At 46.4% G+C, this 21,413-nt stretch overlaps 2 protein-coding genes across 9 annotated transcripts in view; one reads left to right on the forward strand and one right to left on the reverse strand.

Moving 5' to 3' along the window:
• Positions 1-300: 300 nt before the first annotated feature.
• Positions 301-9,424, reverse strand: FZD4 (frizzled class receptor 4). The gene is made up of 2 exons (XM_014563345.2): positions 8,818-9,424; positions 301-6,700 (listed from the first exon to the last, which is right to left on the reverse strand). Exons 1-2 carry the CDS (start codon positions 9,100-9,102, stop codon positions 5,372-5,374), a joined length of 1,614 nt encoding a protein of 537 aa, XP_014418831.2. The 5' UTR covers positions 9,103-9,424; the 3' UTR covers positions 301-5,371.
• Positions 9,425-9,566: 142 nt separating this feature from the next.
• Positions 9,567-21,413, forward strand: part of TMEM135 (transmembrane protein 135) — a 271,951-nt gene continuing 260,104 nt past the window's right edge. For 6 of the 8 annotated variants that reach the window (XM_032488841.1, XM_032488840.1, XM_032488843.1 and 3 more), the window contains exons 1-2: positions 9,567-9,713; positions 13,563-13,701. The gene's annotated coding sequence lies outside the window, so the exon portion shown is untranslated. The remainder of the gene's footprint in view (positions 9,714-13,562; positions 13,702-21,413) is intronic. The other 2 variants (XM_032488846.1, XM_032488848.1) reach the window with 1 other exon arrangement.

Below are 21,413 nucleotides of genomic sequence, written 5' to 3' on the forward strand. Positions count from 1 at the left end.
CATGGGATGACAGCTTCAGAACTGCAGTTACATCTGAAGCATCACATGACCACTTGAGTGTTACTGATGACCACAGTAGTGATAAAGTCTGTTGACCCTGGACATCAGGGGTTTGCTGTCCCAGGAGAAATCCCAGAGGGGAAAAATACCACCAGCCAAAAAAAAAAAAAAAAAAAAAAAAAAAAGACCAGAAAGAGGCTCTCCCTCCGCCCTGCAAACTCAATTCTCTATTTCTCACTGCTGGGTGAGTGTGCATCCCAGGGGCTTTCAGACACCTGCAGGAACAGACCAAATCATACACCAGCTAATAAACAAAACTTTATTTTCCTTTGATACAAAAATTAAATAGTAAAGTTTTTTTTTGTACAGTGATAAATTAGAAATTTACAGTACAGGCATCAACGCAGACATACATTTGTACATCCTCAAAAGCAGGGTCCATTTCCTCTGATGTTCAGCAATTCGCTCAGGGTGTATAGTAGGGGTTCGCCTGGTACCTCTATGTTGAACATCTGAAAATCCCCCAGGGTGGCCTCGAGGTGGCTGGAGCTGTGGGTGGCGCAGGGGCCCAAGGAAGGCCACAGAACGCGAGCATGTCTGCCACACCAGCAGGCCGCAGCTCATCTTTGCATAGATCACACCTGATATTTATTCTGCCTTCTACAAAGAGCTCAAGGGGCCTTTGTCCTCATCCCTTCTAAAGTCTCACAACATCCCTGTGAGGTAGGAAAAAATTCAGGACCACCACGGTGCTCCACTGGATGGGACCTGGAAAGCCACCTCTCCCTCCCAAAGCCCACAGCCATGCCGGCCCTAGCCGTCAGCAGGACGAGGAAAGGTGCACTCCTGGGAGAGCAGAGGGACCCAGCCTCCAGGGGGCAGGAGCCCTCGGCCCCTCCTCAGAAGCCTTCTGGGATGACAGTGGTCATGGACTGAGTATTGTAGGCGATCAGGGGGCTACAAAAGCTTGGAGGACACGGCTCATATAGGACCCCAAGCAGGCCCTCTACAAATCGCCTGGGAGAATGCTGGGAATGTGCTGGTGCGAAGAAGGGAAACCAGGCAAAACAGAAACAGGCAACTGGGTTTACCAAGGGGAGGAGACCTGTAGGGGGGATCAGGGCTCACTTCCCTCCTGAAACGCCCAGCGCACCATCACTGCACATGCGCGTGGGGAGAGGCAGCAGCAGAAGAGAACTCTGCCCAGGCCACAGCGAAACAAAATCCATTATTTAAGGCTCTGGCATCTGATCCTTGGTTGGAGCAAAATGCTCTCCTAGGAGTTTCCAAGATCTACAACCTAGGCCCAGAAGAAAACTGAGAACCCGGGTCCTTTGCCAGACATAATACAAACCCAGACAGGGACCCTGAACCCAAATACAATAAAGGAACAAAAAGAACCGTCAGAATCCAATGACTCGGCATAGTTGGCTGGAACAGCAACCTCCTCCAATCTCCTCCATCACAGAATGAAATTCAGGATGTAGATCAATTCTGGGGGCTCCTTCCAGAGTCTGTGCTCCACGGCTCTCTTCCCTAACTGCTCCTGTGGCCCCCTCACCAGAAGCCGAAGATTGCACCATCCTGGTGAAATCCCCTTACGTTGGGTCTGCCCTCCAGGGCTGAGGTCGTCAAGTTCATCTTTACATCTTCAGGTCCCGGCATGGTTTCCAACACTGAATTCAGTGACCAGGAGGCTGAGGGGGGTCCAGAGAGGACAGAGCTGGGGGTGCTGGTAAAGTCACAACTCAGAACCTAGGTACAGATGTTTCCCCGGTTCCAGATTTGGGGGTGGGGTGAGGGAGGGACTGGGGAAAGCAAAGTCAGAGAGCATCTCAGGGACATAAAAAGTGTCACCCCTTCTCCGGTTTCAGGTCCCTGAGTAAGCTGCCAGCTCAGAAGCAGTTTCAGAAATCAGGAAACGGGTCTCCATAGAGGAAAAAGGATATGAATCAACCAAGGAGCTCCACCAGGCAGTTCTGGCCAGTTCCACCCTCCCCAGGTTCCTCTGTCCTGGAGAGTGGCCGTTTACCAAGGAGAAGAAAGGAGTTTGCCAGAGAGGAGGCTGGACAGAGGTGCCCTTGGGCCCTGCTGAGGCCAAGGGATTTTGTAGGAAGCTACAATTATACCTATTTATTCTAAATTTCAGAGAAAGAAAAAGAACCCTAAACCTTTCCCCTACCAAGATGCTATCCTCAGATTCACCTGCACAAGTCACTGGAACACCCCAAGCCCTGAACTGCCTGCCCCTGAAGCCACATTAGATGTGGGAGCTCACATCCATACAGCCAATGTTCACAGTCTTCCTAGGAGATTTCCACAGAGATTGTCACGAAGCAGGGCTGATGCTTTCTGGGAGAACCCCTGCAAATCAATTTGCAAGGAGTCCCAGGGAAAGGATGAGTGATGTGTTAAAGGCAGAAAAGACCCAGGAAGAGGTTTCTGGGATGGAGACAGTGAAACACATGGCAATTCTGGGGCCCCTGCTCCTTCCTGAAACCAACAGCAAAGTTCAGCTGACCCAGGAGCATCCCAGGCCAGGTCCAGCAGAAGAACAGAGCTTACCCTCCCCAACATCCACTAAGGTACCTAACACTGGGCTTCACACAGCTGGCACTCAATAAATGTGCTGATAATTGACTTTTTTTTTTTAAACAAACACCAACTTAAGAGGTGACAGAGTCGCCTCAAGGTAACTGGTAACTGACTCCTCAGCCACAAAGCTCCTTTCCTGAAACTGTGAACACTCTCCATGGTCTGGAATGTGAAAGGAACGACCTATAGCCCCGTGACACTGCCAGGGTCACTCATCCAGTCTGCACCGATGGCCACTTCCAATCAAATACACTTCCCCTGAGAAGGCAAGAAATTTATGGAAGAGAGATGTTAAAAGCCAGAAAGCTCCAGAACTCAGGTGTCCAGGTTCATCCAAGCCCTCTTATTGTTTCCATTTCATCATTCATAAACATTGAGCACCTACTCCGTGCCTGGCCCTCTGCTAGGTGCTGCCTTGGTCGCACAATCACTGGAACGTTACAAAGAAAACTGTGTTACACACCCCTACACTCCAACAGCAAGGTCTGTGCTTCACTGCCTGGTCCTTCTTCCCTTTCCTGGGCCAGCGTCTCCGCACAACTCCCAAGACACTGGAGCAGAGCGTGAGTAAGGGCAGGCTCTGCCCCTGGGTGCATGCTCTAGGGCCCCGGCCAGCTATGGGAACCGTCTGCAAGCAGCACGGGGCGTTCACATTTTACATTTCATAGGCGATGCAGTCTCAGATGGAGTTCAACTGGTCCTTCTGGGGACCATTTCTCATGCTCCTGGAGCCCTGACCCAGAGTCCAGCCAAGATACTCAGGCCCAGTACACACAGCCGGGACCACCCGTGCCCACTTAGCGTGAGTCCAAAGCCCTAAGACTTCCTCTTCCAAAACACACGACAGGCCTTACAGGCATCTTCCTCCCATACTGCTCAAGAACCATGCCAAACAAGAGAAAGAAGGAAGGGAAATGTCAAACCAGGGGCACCAGGCTCAAACAAACAAAAAAGACATGCTGATTTCCAAAATATGGACTCCTACTTGGAACTCTGAGTCCCTGGAAATACTTTCCCACAAAGAAACATGATAGAAGAGCTTGCCCACCTGCTTTAAGGACGGGGGTGGAGGGCATGAACAAATAAATGAATGAATCACTGCGAAGTAGCTGCCGAAGCAAAGACAGGTATAAACTTCAAGAAGAGCTACCTGTGACATCGTCAACAATTTGTCCCAGAGATCTGGTGATTAGAAGGCCTCAGGCGGGTTAGGAGAAAGGTCAGCTACCATTTTAAAAGAACTGCAACTTTTGAGAGGCTGCTAGGGGAGGAACCCCTTGTGAGGAACAGAAAGCATAAAATTTAAAAGCTCTGGATACCTCCACAAAAGGCAATTAAGACCTGTGTTGTTAGAGTTTGCAGTTCATTTCATATGGTCTACACTCTATTCCCTCCTAACCAATCAGGCTCCTGGCTGGCATTCTGGAGATTCATTAAGCACCATATAAATACTCCAGGCCACACTGCCTCCAATGAAATCTTAAACGGAGCCTTTGCCAATTACTAGGAAACAATTATGCATCAAATAGTTGGATTAGCTGTCCTTAGCTCCCTCTACAAAATTGAAAAAGTCTCCATTGTAGTACATGGACCAGACTCTGATAACATTCTTATGCTAAAGGAAAAAAAGGCACTATCACTCTGAGAATGCAGGCTGACCATAGTTTTAAAGTCAGCTGAGTAACTATTATGTCACGGTCCAAGAATGTGCTTTTAATTGTAATTGACACACACAAATTACACAGTTAATCTGTGTGAATGCAAAGTTGCCAAGAAACTTAACATTTTAGCTCTTCCAGACCGGCGTCTGCACAGATGCAATCACACAAAGTAAAATATATTAAGTCCCCACTGCTCAATGCAGTAGGTCTCTGGGGTGGGTAAGGTAAGTCGACTTGGTAAATCTCATTTTCCTCTGAATTAAGTGATTGTCAGAAGGTGAATCACCCTTCCTTTCCCCCTGATTAGGTGTGCTGCAGTGCAAAAATTCTTATAAAAATACCTCTTTTGAGTCATTAACATAGAATGGAGAAAGCAGTAGCAGCCTAGTACAGGGCTGCTGAAATTCAAGAGGAAGAGAGAGAAGAAATATTCACTGGATACTTTATGTGTGTTTGTATAGTACTTTTGTTTTTTCAAACAATTCTGCTTTATGACAAAGGCACTGAAAGATTCTGACACCACCTCTTGGGAGAGCAATCCACAAAGCTCTAAACAGCAGACAGTGCACCGCAGAAAATGTTTATGTTAGATCAGCCAAACTATAAAACTCTTGTAACACTTCTCTGAACCCAGCTTTCCAGTGTTTATAGATCGCTTCGCTATCTGAAAGACCCAGTTAGGATTTAAAATTTTTAAAGGGTTAAAAAAGTTAATCTTTGTCCCTGCAAGTTGCCTACTCACAGTTCAAACCCCATCCTGCAGGGAAAAGCAGCATTGTCCTGGACCTCCTGGAATCTAGGCAGGACCTCCACGCTCCAAGCTCCAAGCTGCGACCTGCTAAAGTGATCAATGTTTTGATTTTTCACAGCTTTGAAAGCCTCTAACTGGCTTTTCCATTTTGGATCATTCCAAAGTCTGCAGCAAAATCATTAGTTTTATGATTCTGGGGGGAAGCGGGGAGAGTGGCAGTGGGCTATTGGTATGTGTGGGGGATCACTTAAGTATTGCTAGTTGGTTGGAACTGAGATTCACCGCATGGAGCTTATAGTAGCATTTGCACTGAAATGCTGCCATTCCCCCTTCAAAATCTGGAAAGCGTGGAGGCTGGCTAGCCTTATACCACAGTTTCACTGCCTCTCCCGGGCTTCACCCAACCATTCCCTCTCTTTTCTCTCTTTACCCTCCCAGAATTCACCAATCTGTTGGAACACTTCTGCCACGTGTGAAGAGTTTTGGCAGACCAAATCCACATGCCTGAAGTGATGCCTACCAGCAAAGACATAAAAATTTTCAACATTTCAACCGCCATATTGGAATCATCTGCAGAATACCGAAAGAGCGCCCAGTTGGAGATTTCATAGAAATAACAGGCAATCACACAGGTTGCAGGCACTGTGTACAGGACTGAGAAGACCCCAATCTTAACCATGAGCCTTTCTAACTTGTCTGTCTTTGTCCCATCCTTTTGAAGATTCGACCGAATTTTGAACAAGGCCACCAAACCCGCAGCAATGAACAAAGTTCCGATCACCAGGTAAGTGAAGAGGGGAGCCACCACAAAACCCGTAAGGGCATCCAAGTTTTGGTTCCCCACATAGCACAGGCCGGTCAGTTCATCGGCATCCACCAGTCTCATAATCAAGATGACAATGGTCTTCACTGCAGGGATGGCCCAGGCTGCAATGTGGAAATAAGAGCTGTGCATTTCAATGGCTTCGTGACCCCATTTGAGTCCCGCTGCCAAAAACCAAGTGAGTGTCAGAATTACCCACCAGATGGAACTGGCCATTCCAAAAAAGTACATCAGCAAGAAAATGATTGCACATCCTGTGTTCTTAAGTCCTTCTTGGATGAGAACAGGTTCTGCTGCCTCTTCAAAATCGCAGGATATCCTTTCCCGGCCGACAGTCAGCCTGACAATATAAGCAATGCTATAAATATTATAGCACATACTGAGAAATATGATGGGGCGCTCCGGGTAGGAAAACCTGGAAGAATCGATCAGGAAGGTGAGCACAGTGAAGGCGGTGGAGATGAAGCACAGGCTGGCCCACACGGCCATCCAGATATCGGTGAACTCCTTGGCCGAGCGGCTGTGTAAGCCAGCATCGTAGCCACACTTGAGAACACAGTTCAGGCTCCTCTTCACCCAGATGTACTGATCAGAATTGGTTCCCACGGAATGGCACTCTTCCCCGGGCTGGACGGGGGTTTTGTGAGGTAAGGGCACCTCCTCATCACCTGGCCCTTCCATGCACATGTGGTTGTGGTCATTCTGTGGGGGGAACTTGCTGCAGTTCAGGCTCTCCGGCCAGGCAAATCCAAATTCCTTCAGGACAGGCTCGCAGCGTCTCTTGACAGAAAGACACATGCCGCCACAGGGGCCGATCGGGATGTTGACCTTCTCTGTGCACATCGGCACATACACCGAACAAAGGAAAAACTGGAAAAGTCACGAAATGAACAAAGAAAACAATGACTTGGAAGTTTGACCTAATGCTTGCACAAAACTGACTTGAATGCTTCTGAGCAAAGTATATGCCTACTTTTAAACCAGCCTATAGGGAGTTCAACTGTTGACTCTGACCTCAAACAAGCGTGCCTAATAATCCATCACTTACATACTTTTCTTCTTTTGGGTCTTGTAATCCTTTCCAGGAGAACATAGATAAATAATATATAAAAGGATCCAAGAATTACATAATCCCTTTTTGCACAATACTTAAGGAAATAAACCTTAAGAAATGGACTTTGAGTCTCCCTCCCCTTTCAGCTACTATTTGAAAGAGCTGAACAGACTAATCAAATGACTCAGTCATTTAGGAGATGGAGTGATTTATTTTTATCCTCATACCTTTATCACCACAAAAATAAATGTTAAAAAAATGTAGATCCAACTTTTCTCGGGTTAATATTCTCTCCTTTCTCTACTTTGTGCCCTAAAATCACTTTTTAATCAGTCTCATATTGAAACAGAAAATGTCCAAGTTGAGACACTATTAGACCCCAAGGAAAGGATGCAGGTTGAAGTCTTCTGGATACCAGGGGGTTTGTTTGGCCAGGTTTCCTCAATGAATAATAGTGAAGCACAATAGGAAAATATAAATGTTCAGTCCCTGAAACTGGAATAGCAGCAAGGGAGAGTCCAGTTGCTGTCCTCAATTCCTCCAGCATTGATAAACAGTCTGCTTGGCTCCTTACAGATGTTGTCTATGAAGTCTAGAGTTACAAGTAACTATTTTCCAGCATGTAAAGGGATCCAGTCCTGTCCTTCAAAACAGCTTGGCTGCCTCCCCAGGATACATGTAATTAAAAATATATATCCTTGCAAAAGCTGTTTCTTCAACAAATTTGCCACTGATGTCAGGATATGTGCTATTTCCAAACTGAGAGCTAGAGAAGCATTTTCTTAAGCTTTTATAACCTAGTTCTAAAGTCCTGAAACTTCCAAAGGGACATTTCACCAGCGACAGGTTTAATCCCAACCATCTTTCTGAAACCACAATCCAACTTTTCCAATGACCTATGTAAAAATATGAACCTAGTAAGTAAGCTGCCTGCCTGTTTCTTATCTCTCAGAAGTTACAACCAGAACCACAGATTTCTGAAGCTTTTAGCCTGGATAACTATCCTCTATTTTTTTTCCCAACTTCTCTCTTTTCTAAATTTCTAAAAATCACTCATAGCCTTCACCAACCACAACACAACCAGTGTTAACATTTTTTAGAATTTCCTTTCAGTTTTTTTTGCAATGAACTGATTGCTTTTGTAAGATTATAATCACCCTGTATAAGCAAATTCTTTCACTTCTTTATGGTAGGATGAATATTTTCTATATTATTACATAAGCTTTAAATTTTTTAAAGACTGTAAAAAAAAAAAAAGTTTGCAATATACAAACAAGCGTCTGGAGCTTGACCATACCATCACCTTTTTCCCAAGTGATGTCTTCTCTCCCTCCAAGCACTAAACCTGCCCTTAACCCTGAGAATGAGAAGGAACTCAAGCTATAGCAACCATTCCTTTCTGCATGACCTCTAAAATCTTGCGGGACGACGCGAGAGGCCATTCTGCAGAAAACGGGGCAGTGGTGTTTCACTAAATAACATACCCAAAAAATATGGGGGAGAAAGGAGGTCGGTGAGGGAGCGTAAGTTCCCGTCTCCTTATCTCTCCTTCCAAGTCTTAGCTGCAGCTGGCTGCCCCGCCGGGGACTCGCCCACCGAGCAGCGGCGGCCAGAATCCTTGGCAAAGATAACTCTGAACTCCGCTGGGGTTAGGGGCTTGGCCAGACTCGGGTGGGCAGGGGAGAAAAACGGAAGGGCGGGGTGTAAGAGTGGGTTCTTTCGCAGGCCAGATGACTTACACAACATTTTGGCTCCCAGTCCCTGAGAAGGGACAGAAAAGTGGGGGTGGGGATGGAAATCACTTTTCCAGGATAGTTACACCCTTCAGCCTAGGAAGAGGACAGGGGGCTCGACTTGACAAGGGCTCCACGGAGATCGTTTGGGGCGTCCCTGCCCAAGGGGACCCGCCCGGGGTGGGGGTGGGGGCGCCCACCTGCAGCTGGCTGGAGCAACCGTACTGGATGAGCGGCGTGAAAGTAGTCAGCTGCAGCTCAGCGTCCGTCTGCAGCTCGTGCCCCACCAGGTTGGGCATCTTGGTCACGTTGTAGCCCAGGTTCTGGCACATGGAGATGCGGATGGGGTCGCAGCGCCGCTCCTCCTCGTCTCCGAAGCCCCGCGCCGGCCCCAGGAGCACCAGCAACAGCAGCAGCAGCCGCAGACTGAGACCGACACCCCCGGGAGCCCCCAGGACGCGCAGCCCTGCGCCCCTCCCGGCCATGGCCAGAGCCAGGGGCAGCGGCGGCGGCAGGGGCTGCTCCAGCAGACACCCCCAGTTTGCACGGGGGTGCCAGCTGCCCGCGCTGCTCCCAGCTCCGGGAAAGGGAGTGTGATAAGGCGCCAAGAGCGACGAGGGGGCAGCGGCCGGCTCTCCAGCAGCTGCGCGCGACTGTATGAGGTATTAGACGCCCCGGGCCAGGGCCGAAGGATAGACTGCGAGGGTCATGGTTGCAGGCGGCGAGCCCCAAGCCCGGCGCCGGCAGCGTCCGCTCGGGGTCTCGGAGAAGCCCGCCTGCACCCTGCGCCGCGCGGCTCTCAACGCCAGAGCCCTCCGTGGCGCTGGAGGTTCGCTGGGCGGTGGCGGGACGGGACGGACAGCGCGCTTCTCCAATGGCCGGGCGCCGTGGCCAGCGAGGGGCGGGGCCACTCTGCCCCGGGCAGGGTCAAGCCGCCGCCCGCCAGCCCCCCTCCTGCGTCTCTCCCTCCCGCCCCGGAGCGCCCCGCCCCGCTTCCCGGCTCTCGCTTTCCTCCCACCGGGTTTGCGGCGCTCGGGGGCCAGGCGGCGATGGAGCCAAGTCGCTTGGCCGGGCCAGCCTGCTCCTTCTCTCTCAGGTGAGAAGTGCTCCCAGATCAGTCGGCTCCCTTTCCTTCCTTTCTTCCAGCTGTCACTTCGCCCGTGGCCACCTCCCCATCAGGCAGAGAAACGTACGCACAAAGAACACGGGATTTGGATTTACAAAGGTTGTGGCTTTACATCCTGGCTGTGTGACCTTGAGCAAATTGCCCAACCTCTCGGCGTCGGTTTCCTCATCCGTAAAGAGACTTGGGAGGATTAGAGATAATGCGTAAAACGCTTAGCACGGTGCCTGGTACAGCGCGAGCTCGTAGCTATTTTCACTCCTAGCTTGCTCGAGTTGGAGCCCGGCCCCTCTCCCCGCCCCCAGCCTCGGCTCGACCTGCACCCGGGAGCTGCCTGTCTCCAGCCGCTAGTGGGGGAGGCGCCCCGGAGCAGCCGACCAGCCGACGGTCTCGCGCTCCGATTTCCTCACCGTATGAAATGAAATTCCACAGGGGGATTCGAAAGGAAATGAGACCGGGACGCTCCGTGCTTCTCGGCCCGCCGCCCTTCCTGTCTCGGGGACACGGTTTCTAAATAAGGTTGGGAGGGTGAGAGGGCGGGAGGGGAGAGGCTTGACCTGTGCATGGGAGGCTGAGAAGGCGCGCAACCACCGGGGCTCCCTTCCCCCAGCCTCACGGGTATCCCTCCCCTGAAGCCTGAATCTCTTTTTAACTAATTCTGCGTCTGCGAGGGTCCTGGGGATCATGCGACCGGTGTTTGGACCCAAATTTCCCCTCTCATTCCTAGCCCTCCTCCCGCCCTCCTCTCCTTGGACGGAGCTTTGTGCTAGCCCACCCTCTCCACTTTCCAGTCGGGCCAGTGAAACCCTCAACAGGTGGATTCCTAAATCATTTACTAGTTGCAGCACTGTGGTCAAGCTGCTGTGCCTCTCTGAGCCTCGTATTGGTCAGCTGTAAAGTAAGGAAGCTCATATCTACCCCACACAGTTGTTCTAAGAGTTTAAATAAGATAATGTTTGTAAATCATTTAGTACACAGTAAGTGCCGAATAACTTGGTTATTGTTGTGGGGCAGTCTCCTGCTTTCCAGCCTGGTGCCAAAGACATCTCCTGCAGCCCAGGTCTGAGGATCTGGGTAAAGATCTTTCATGAAAAAGAATATATATAAAACTGAATCACTATGCTGTGCAATAGAAACTAACACAATATTGCAAATCAACTATACTTCAATTTAAAAAAAACGGGGGGCTTCCTACTCTCTTACTGAGATCTTTTTGTCCAACACTTGCCACTCTTTCCCAGGGGTTTAGTGACAGGGACCAATTTTTGTGTGTATTTATATCCTTCCATTTCAGCCAAGTCTGGCACATGGCAGAGACTGGCTACAAGTTGGAAGGACCTCTGTACCACTCATGTGGTGCTCATATTATGTCCTGTATTTTTAGTTTTCTTATATTACCAACTCCACCTGGCCGAAGGCAAGAATGGAATCACTTGTTTTTTGGGTATTTGGCTCTGTGCCTAGAACTGGTTGGGCACATAGAAGCTGTGTTGTCTCCAGCCATCATCATACTCTTCCAGAGAAGGAGACTGTGTTAGCTCCTTAAAGAAATGAAGAAAATGAGGCTAGAACCAAAGTGATTGTTAGAAGAGAAAGACCAATCAAACAGTGGGCCAAAAGAGGCCTTTTGAAGATGGGGGCTAGGGTTATTTCCCCAGAAAAGTTCCAAGCTGAAAATGTACATACTTAGCAGTAGGGTTGAATCTTCTGTATGCCTGTGCTGAGGCATGCATGAGACCATTGGCCTCCAGAGATGAATAAATGATTAGATGAATGAATCAAATGAATAGATGATTCTCACCCTGTAGCAACTCATGGGGGGAGACAAAGAATAAACAGACAACTGTAACTCGATGTGATAAGTGCACACAGAGAGAATTGTGGGTAAATCGAAGGTAGAGGTAGATGAGTTTGGAGGGCTGCTTAAAGGGAGATGCACTGCCGAATTCTGAGCTACTTGACGAAGCGGAACTATGTGCAGTTGGCACTTCTAGGGTACTTGCAGGGAGGAGAGTGGGGCTTGCTTTGTGCTAAAGATATGTGTATGTACCTGGCTTATTAAACAGTGGACTCCATGGGGTCAAAGAGCAGGAGCTCTCTGCATAGGGCCTGGCACACAGCAGGAACCCATTAGTGTTGGGTCAATCAATACTATTATCAAATCAATAACAAGTGAGTCATACAGAACGTTTACTCTGTGCCAGATACTGTATTACATGCTTTATATGCATTATCTTATTTATTTTGCTTAAGAACACTGATGTTCTGAGAGGTTAAGCAACGTGTCCGAGATCACACAGTAAGTGACAGAAGAGGACTCATGCATATCTGCCTGGCCCAAAAGTCTGTGAGCATGCTAACTGCTCTCACAGAGGAAGTTGCTCGACACTCAGCCTAATCCACAGTTAAAGATGACCCTTTTGTGGTCTGGACCTCTTATTCCTAGAGCCCTGGCAGCCCTGCCCTGCCTCAGCCTGCTTGAGGCGACTGTCTCCTTTGAGAACACTTGAAAAAGCCCCTTGCCCGTCAGAAGCTTTGCCTGTCAACAGCTTTTCTTTCCCAGCATGGAACTCATCGCAGGTATTTTCCAAAAAAGAGAGCCAGGGGAATCACATTTCAGTCTGAATGTGGAAAGAAAACAAAGACCATGACTTAGAGCTAAATCTGAATGGCCTGGAGCCCCTCAGCCTCCCTCTCACAGAGTGGTTTACACAGTCACCAATCTGCTCCTGGTGACAGGCATGGCATATTTGTCTTTGTTGCAGAAAACACTTCCCCAAGGGAGTTGCAGGCAGAGGGCTATCCACTGTGTGACGTGTAGAGCATTTAGGAGATGTTAGGGGTAGAAGACAGGGACATGGGAATAGACCTCCCATTAACCTGGAGTGCAGGCCATGGCTCCCTAGTGACTCTGGCCTGAGAGCCTGGGCAGCTTCCTCCATCCACTCTCTGAGTAATAAAGAGGCAGCCACTTTGGAGCGGCAACAAACATGACTTCAGCCAGCGAGCTGTTGGGCAGTTGGAGGGCTCTCCATTTGCATCTGATGAGAGGCTGAGTTCTAATTAACTCCTGTGATGTGTTAATTTTTCAACCTGACATTTTCTGCTCTAATAGATTCTTGTAATGGTTCCTAAATTAAAGGCTGCATTTGAAGACTAACGTTTAGGTTAAAATCCACCACCTAAGGGGGCGGCTAGGGGGAGCCCATAAACATCCTTTCCCTCCTAAGGAAAACCTCTCATTTGCAGTTCTTTGCTAACCCAATTAAGTGCTGAAGTAGTCACCCTGAAGCCTGCTTTTTATTTCCTGTGAAACAATCCAACTAATCCATATTCAGCCGCTTCCAAGAAAAGTCTTATTCCAACCACTCATGAAGAAACCAGCTTCTTTGAATCTGGACAGAACATTTAAAACTCACAAAGAGCTGTCTTGATAGAAAATGCAAGAAAGTGGTTCATTATTACACTGTTCAGTGTTTTGAGGGGAAAATTCACTGGGACTAAAACCTCATCATGGTTGGGAATTTACCACGGGACAGCAGAAGAGTGGGGAGAAGCCATGACCCCAACCCATCGGTGTATAGACTATAGATAGTCTGGGTGCTGCATCTTCCCCTGCACCCTAACTAGTTCTAGAACAAGAACACGTGTACTGAGTAAAGCGGAGGGGAACACTAATCTTGCCAGACCACCAGAAACCGGAAGGGAAACTCCCAGATCATCTGCTGCAGAACTCAACAGACAAAGAATCTGAGACCCACTGGAGGGAGATGACTTATCTGAGACGGGGCTAAAACTAGGTATCCTTTACCCTGCCTGCAGGACTCTTCCCCCCGCCTCACACCGTCTTCCTGCCATCGCCTTGCTGGAGAAGCCAGGATTGCTATAGGAACCAGGTTCCAGGCAAACAGCAGCAGACCCGTTTCTCAGACCAGAGGCTTCAGACTGCATATGCAGGGAGGTAGGTCATAGATGGCTCTGCAAACCAGGCCCTTTCTCATTCTCAATAACACTGCCGCACATGACCACTCATGCGTTGAGAACAACTAGACTTGCCCCACCTGCCTGCCCTTCAGAGCGGCCAGTCAGTCCTCTACCTCAGCCAACACATTTCTCCTTCCTCCTTGTCCATACACTGTTTCAGAAATGCCGTATTGAACGACTTCCTCATTTCTGCTTTTGTGACTGTTTAAGCCTCCCCTGAGGGGCGAGCCGAGGCACCTGGCTATTGAAGTCTGAATTACAGCATCCTCACAAGGCCAGAGTGATGGGAGTGGCTCAAAGAATGTCAGGACTGGAAGATGCCTTAGAGACCAAGGAGTCTACCTCATCATCCTATTTGCAGATAAATGTGGATACAGAGAAAAAAGTACATGTCCATTGACTGTCCACTGTGATGCTGCTCGCTGGACACAGAGAGGGGCTAGAACCAAGGCTTTCTGGCTTTATGGTTCAGTACCTCCTACATCGTGCTGAAGCCTTGGCACTTAGAACACGGGGGGACACACTGAGCCCCCTGGACAGGGTGTTGACTAAATGACTATCTTCCAGCAAGGAAATCAGAAAATTATGTTTCCTTCTTAGAATTAAGCCCCACCGTAGTAACTCTCTACAGGGAAAACAAAAGCAATAACAAAATTTCTTTATCATCCCAGGGCTTTTGTGAGAGTCAGACATACATATATGAAGGTTCTTACCATTGGGCTTGGAAGATTCTGTTAGCTTTTCTTTGTCATCGCATTGAGTTAAAACTTGCCTGTATTGTTTTACTTAAATTCAAGAATTCTTCACTCCTTATTCCAGAGGTGAATTTTCTGTGTCTTTTGGTAAGCGTGATGCTACAGTGAAGTTCCAGGGGGCTTCTGACAGTCAAGGGGCTTGGATATGGTGAAGTCCCAGGGGTCCACAGACAGACCTGCAAACAGAGCAAACAAATTAGAGCCAGAGAAATCTGACTGGAAATTTTAACTTGACGGTTGACTAGCTATGTGATGCTGATCAACTCAATCTTTCTGAGCCTCAGTGTCCACATCTTTAAAATGGGATAATAGAAATTATGGCAGACACTGTAGGTTGTTTAGCCAGTAGCCTCCCCCCACCCTTACTTGTCACATCCAAACCTTTTTTCCTTTCTAACAACAACATAGTACAACAAACTGGCAAGTGCTTCAGAGGAAGACGAGCTCTTTCCTAGTTCTAGGGCATGGAAGTAAATCTCTCCCCTTGCAAATGATTGGCTTAGGGATGACACAATTCTAACCAAAGAGATCAAAGTACAAATGGGAAATAGGTGTGGAGGGCTCATCTCTGGGATGATTTTCCTAACTTTTAGAAAGGATACAGAAAAAGATCTGCCTCTTCTTCCTCAGGCTTTTGGATGTTGTGTGAGAATGTGATGACTGGAACTGTTGCTGCCATTTGGCTACCAAAAGGAGTGCAGGCCAAATGCTAAAGATGAGTAAGTGGTTAATTTTATGTGTCCACTTGGCTGGACCACATGTGCATATATTTGGTTAAACATTATTCTGGATGTTTCTGTGAGGATATTTTTGGATGAGTTTAACATTTAAATCAATAGACTGAGTAAAGCAGGTGGCCCTTTCTAATGTGGGTGGGCCTCATCCAATCAGTTGAAGGCCTAAATAGAAAGAAAAAAAGATTGATCCTCCCCTGAAACAAAGGAATTCCTCCTGCCTTACTGCCTTTGATCTGCAACTTTGGTGTTTTCCTGCTTTCAGTCTCGAACTGAACTATCAGCTTTTCCTGGGTCTTGAGACTGCTAGACTTCTGATTGTGACTACACCATCAGCTCTTCTGGGTCTCTAGCTTGCCAATTCACCCTGCAGTCCTCCATGCACAATTTGTTGCCTAATATATATTCCCTTGCCATATATATATACATACATACATACATACACACACACACACACACATTCTATTGGCTTTGTTTTTCTGAAGAGCCCTCATACAATGAGAGAGCAGGAAGATGGAAAGAACCTGGGTTCTTAGAGATATGATTGAGCTACTGAATGAATCCATCACAGTAGTTCCTATGACTGAATTAATCCACTGCGGTAGTCCTAATTGCTAAATTAATCAACCCCAGTGGTCCTTAAGTGAGATGATACATTTTCCTTCCTGTTTAAGCCACTTTTAGTTAGATTTCTTCCTTATTTCTTGCACCTGAAGGCACTATAACTGATCCAGCAATCAAACCAGTGGGATTATTATGGAAAGTTAAAGGTGGTTAGTAAACATTTGTTCTCTTCTCAGCACATAAATTTTAGTGCAAGACTTTCTTCTTAATAATGATAATCCCTTAAGCGGTATAGTCTCTTGTCATAGAATGCTTCCATAGGCATTCTCTTACTAGACTGTGAATTTCTTGAACACTTAGATCACATTTACTCTGTCTTTAGCTCTAGTTCCTAGCACAGGTGTTGAATGTTTCTTAGACTATATCTTTCAATGAGTTTATTCTTCAATGACATTGATGCTCACTTGGAAGTAATTACCTAGGAACTGGGCAAAGTGAACCGACACAACTCTAGATGTATGCCTCATAGTATAGTCGTTGGTTATGGAACAGCTCAGTTTGGTTCTTTGATTGGCAAGCCTTATGTTAAGGTGCCTAAATATTAACTGCTGTTATCTAAGGCCTATGATATATTGAAGGCATCATTGACTTTATAACCCATCATGTGAACATTCCCTGACTGTTAGAATTTCCACCAAGGGCAGAATTAAGTTACTTGGAAGGGCTTAGGTAACCCAGGGCTCTAGGAAGAGCAGCAGAAAATGCTAGATGTGATCCTAAAAGATAAACAGGAGTTTTAAGGTTAGATAATCATCACCTAGTTGCCTCTGCCTGCTGGAGAATGTGTTCCTCTATACACCACAGACCATAAACATGAGAGGGAGGGAGAAGGAGAGGCCCTGTGAGAGATGATTTTGGGTCTGTGCTGGGGGAATGGGGTGTGGAATGGAATAAGGTTATCAAGGGAAAGGAAACCTTTGACTGTTAGTACCTCTGGGCTTCCAAGAGGAAGAGCCTCTCTAAAGAACATTCAAGTCTTCATCATGACTCCCATGGAGACTTCGTGAATGAAGGGGATCCTTGACCAAGAAAGCCTTCTTTTTGGTCAGCAAGCCTCTGAGGGAGTGATTAATATTATTTCAACAGCTATTCTCTAATTTAACCTTCAGCGTGTGTAGAATCTAGAAGGTCAGATGTATGGCTTGGGAATAGGCATCCTCCATCAAGAACACCGAGCGATGGTATCAGTAATTTTTCAGACTTTGTGTGTTCCTGATAGAGGAACATCTGAACGAGGCACCCTATTTTGAGGTGACCCCTGCCAGCTAATGACTGTGGCCAAAAATGTCACTGTCAGGCTTTCTCTGTGAGGGTAGGGCATGGAGGTGGGAGAGCATGACCCTTAGGTCTTCTCTTTATGAGGTCTTCATGGTCCCTTCTGCCCACAAGAGGGACCTTAATCCTGAACAAAGGGCATGAACAATGTCAGGGCTGCTTCTAGCCCATTTTCTGTGAGAATTAGTAAATTATCCCCTCTCAGTGGACACTGCCTGAGGGGTCCACGGCTTGGTGACAGAAGGAAGGCTAGATTTTAGCCCCACTTGCCCACAGTGGGGTGCCTTTGGACACTGTATACAATCTACTCAACCATATAGGATGACCCTCCATTTTATGAGACCTTTCCCTTGGTCTTCTCCAAGTGAGGATCTTAGTCATCTGAGAGTTAATTAAAATAAATAAATAAAATAGCTTTTGGGGAGTCCCCAGTAAGGCCCTAAATAAACAGTATCCCTTTTCCCACTTGGTTCAAAACAAGTTGAATAAATAAATAAATAAGCTAAACATGTTACCTTTATTAGTGATAGAGGCTAGAATGACCAGCAGATGCTACAGGTTGGGTCTAGAAATATAGCTGCCCTTTATTCGCCAGGTGCTGAACTGACACTGTATCTAAACTCCTCAGAACTTTGGTAGATAAATATCATGGTCCCCGTTTTATAGACGAGGAAACTGAGTTCATAAGTTGGAGAATTCAAACCCAGGCCTGACCAGCTCCAGAGCTCCCTACTTCTTACTTGGCACTGCTGCTTCTGGAGAACCAGCTGGAACACCTACAACCAAAACCCAATTAAATCAAGCAATGGTTCTTCTGAGATTTCCAAAATTGTCCTCTGGCAGAGTTTTTTCCTTTTCCCAAAGCTCTTTTTTGGCACCAGCCAAAAAGGCCTGGCTCATCCAGCAGATAGAGAAATGTGTAAAGCCTCAAGTCCTCCAGATCCGCGTTATTTTTCATTGCCCCGGGGAGCACTAGGTCTAATGCCAGCACGGACGTACTATTTTGAAACTGAATGCATTTCTCAGAAAACTCAGGCATAATGCCATTACAAGGATATATTTTATATCATCACCCGGATCTTTGGTCCCACAGCGCGGTATACTGCTGCTGTCCTTCAGGCTGGGCTTTGCTGCCTGTGGAGAAGCGCTGCTTTGTTCAGCATTGCTTCCCAAGCACGTTGGGAAAACCACATTCACAGACGCAAGACGCTATTTTGATCTCATGGATTTTATCATTACAAATATACATTTTTCTATGGGATAGTTCTAGCTTTAGGTCAGGTTCCTTAGAAGCAGAGCCTGAGATGAGTCTTGTTCAAGTGATTTATTGAGTTTTTTCAAGGAGAAGGAGAATCAGAGAAACAGGATAGGGCAGGGGAAAAGGGCTAAACAAGAATTTGGCTCCAGCTGGAGTCTAGCTTCAGTGTGATCCCATGGGGAGCTCTGGGGCAAAAGCTGCACCACAGGGTTAGGTTAGGAGGGCTGGCCCTTTGTACCCCCATGACAGTCACTTATTGGCCACTGGCCTTAGAGGCCACGTGTCTGTGCGCCTGTCCACGTAGCCTCCTGGTCAAGGTGGTTCCCATTTACTCAAGGTGGCTCCTCTTAGCCAAGGGCAGTACTCCAGAGAAAGGAGTAGTTTTGAATTGTATCAGCCAACTTTCCCAGCAGCTCAGGGAAACGGCCTGGGTGCACTGGCTGGTAAAAGGGATCTGGGCAGGGCACCAACACCAATTCTGAATCCCAAGACACAAAAATCATTTGAATCTGAGTATTGCTTCATTAATCTCTGTGTTCCCAGAGACGATGCGTCAATATTCCTTTGTACACATGTAACTGGTGAATAAACCAAGGCAAAAATCAGTAGCAAAATTGTCCTTCACTTCTAAGTAGCTGTGATTAAAGATACTGTTCAAGCAACAGTTACCCTATTTCAACATTCAGCCAGCCTGCTGAAATACAAAACTGACAGTAACAGCATAAATTCCATTTTATATTCATTTTCATGATCAACAATAGTACAGATGGTTTAATCTTATAGTATGACCAATAGGTGGCACCAGAAGCACCCACACTTATTGCAACTAATTTATGCGTTTTGTATATATTTGCTAAAATGTCAATTCCTCTCTACTTAGATTTTTCATGTTAAAAAGGCACTTATAGCATGAAATCCAAATCAAAATTTGGTAACTTACATTTTCCATTTGCTATTTGACCTCTTCCTTGTAAGGTTATTTGAATGTGAAAAAAAAGAGGGGGTGATAGGGCCAGTGAATTCAGAAAGAAAACATCTATTCATTAGCAAAAGGAAGGAAAAAAGACTGGAGTCCTGCATCCTTTTCCTTCAAGGTCTCTTGAGTGTATAAATGCCGAAGATTATTAGGAAATATTTGAATAACAGGATAAAAAAGTCAAGGATACTGCCTCCAAAACATGAACTTTATTCCCCACTGAAAACAGACTTGGATGGCAACCAAGTTGTTCAAGGATTGCCCTGGCCAGTATCTGACCACAGGGCTCCACTCCGGGAAAGGTCTCTGAGTCCAGCATTCACCATTTTCAAATTTGTTTCTTTTGAAGTTTGTACTTTATTGTTGGTGAGGGGAAGTAAAGAGGTGGGGTGGGGGGCGGTGTGCTGCATCTTCCAATTTTTTTTTCCCCCCAGCAATCCAGCATTGCACTTTTTTCCTCTGTCAGGCTATTCCAAGGAGCAGAGTGACTTAGTGGAAAAAAGCACTGAACTGAGAATTAACCCAAGATACACTGAACTGAGGAGAAGGAGGCCACTTTTATTATGTGATTCTTCAACTATGTTAAAAATGGGGGTACTGAGTCTCAGAAAGGTCACTCAGGTCTAGCCAGGACCTCCATCCAGTTTCTCTAACCCCATGGCCGAGTTAAATCTAGATGTGCCGTGAACTCACTGCGCAAATCTGGACATTTCACTGGACTGGGCTTTAGCTTCATCTGTAACATAAGAGGCTGGGCTGCCTGGCCCTGACACATCTTCCAGCTAGAAACCTCCAGATTCTGGATAGTACGTGTAGAGTGCAGTGTCTTGTGTACAGATCAGGCCTGGAGGTGTGGTTTGGCACCACAGTCCGTAGGAAGGGAGGGTAAATCTCACTTTGATAGTGTTCCAAAGTGGAAGGTGACACGGCTATTATACAATGCGTTCAACAGTCTGGTTCTTGTATTTGGGGGGAAAAGTAAATATCAGGTCCTGATTAGCCTTTCCTATACCTGTCGTCAGCTTATTATACTGTAAACATTGTGCCTCTGGGAGCTTTCCTTTGCAAATGAAATGATCCCAGGGTTTGGAATTCCTTTTCATGCCATGCTCTTCTGCCATGCATGCCACAAATTATTTTCATTGCCCTTCTCTGAACTTTTACTATTTTTGCTCTGCCTTTTTGACAGCAAGGCTGATTAAAGGGAATTTTTGTTTTGTTTTGTTTTGTTTGTTTTTTTACTTAAAAGAGGCAGCAGGACTCTTTTTTAAAATTGAAGTATAGTCAATTTACAGTGTTGTGTTAGTTTCTGGAGTACAGCCTAGTGATTCAGTTGTATATATATATATTCATTTTCATATTCTTTTTCTTTATAGGGTCTTACAAGGTATTCAGTATAGTTCCCTGTGCTATACAGTAGGACCTTGTTTATCTATTTTTTTAATTGAAGTATAGTCAGTTTACAATGTTGTGTCAATTTCTGTTGTACAGCATAACGTTTCAGTCATATATATACATACAGATATTCCTTTTCATACTTGTTTTCATTATAGGTTACGGCAAGATACTGAATATAGTTCCCTGTGCTATACAGTATAAACTTGTTGTTTATCTATGTAATATATAGTAGTTACTATCTGCAAATCCCAAACCCTCAATTTATTCCTTTCCACATCCTTTCCCTGCTGGTAACCGTAAGTTTGTTTTCTATGTCTGTGAGTCTTTCTGTTCATTTGTGTCTTTTTTTTAGATTTCACATATAAGTGATATCATATGCTATTTGTCTTTCTTTTGTTGGCTTACTTAGTATGACAGTCTCCAAGTCCATCCACGGTGCTGCAAATGGCATTTTATTTTTTATGGCTGAGTAATATTCCTGTGTGTGTGTGTGTGTGTGTGTGTGTGTGTGTGTGTGTGTGTGTAAAACATCTTCTTTATCCAATCATCTGTCAGTGGACATTTAGGTTGCTTCCATGTCTTGGCTATTGTAAATAGTGCTGCTATGAATATTGGGGTACATGTATCTTTTTGAATTAAAGAGTTTCCTCCAGATACATGCCCAGGAGA

This window comes from Camelus ferus, chromosome 10 (genome assembly GCF_009834535.1).
Source record: "Camelus ferus isolate YT-003-E chromosome 10, BCGSAC_Cfer_1.0, whole genome shotgun sequence".
Taxonomy (NCBI): Eukaryota; Metazoa; Chordata; class Mammalia; order Artiodactyla; family Camelidae; genus Camelus; species Camelus ferus.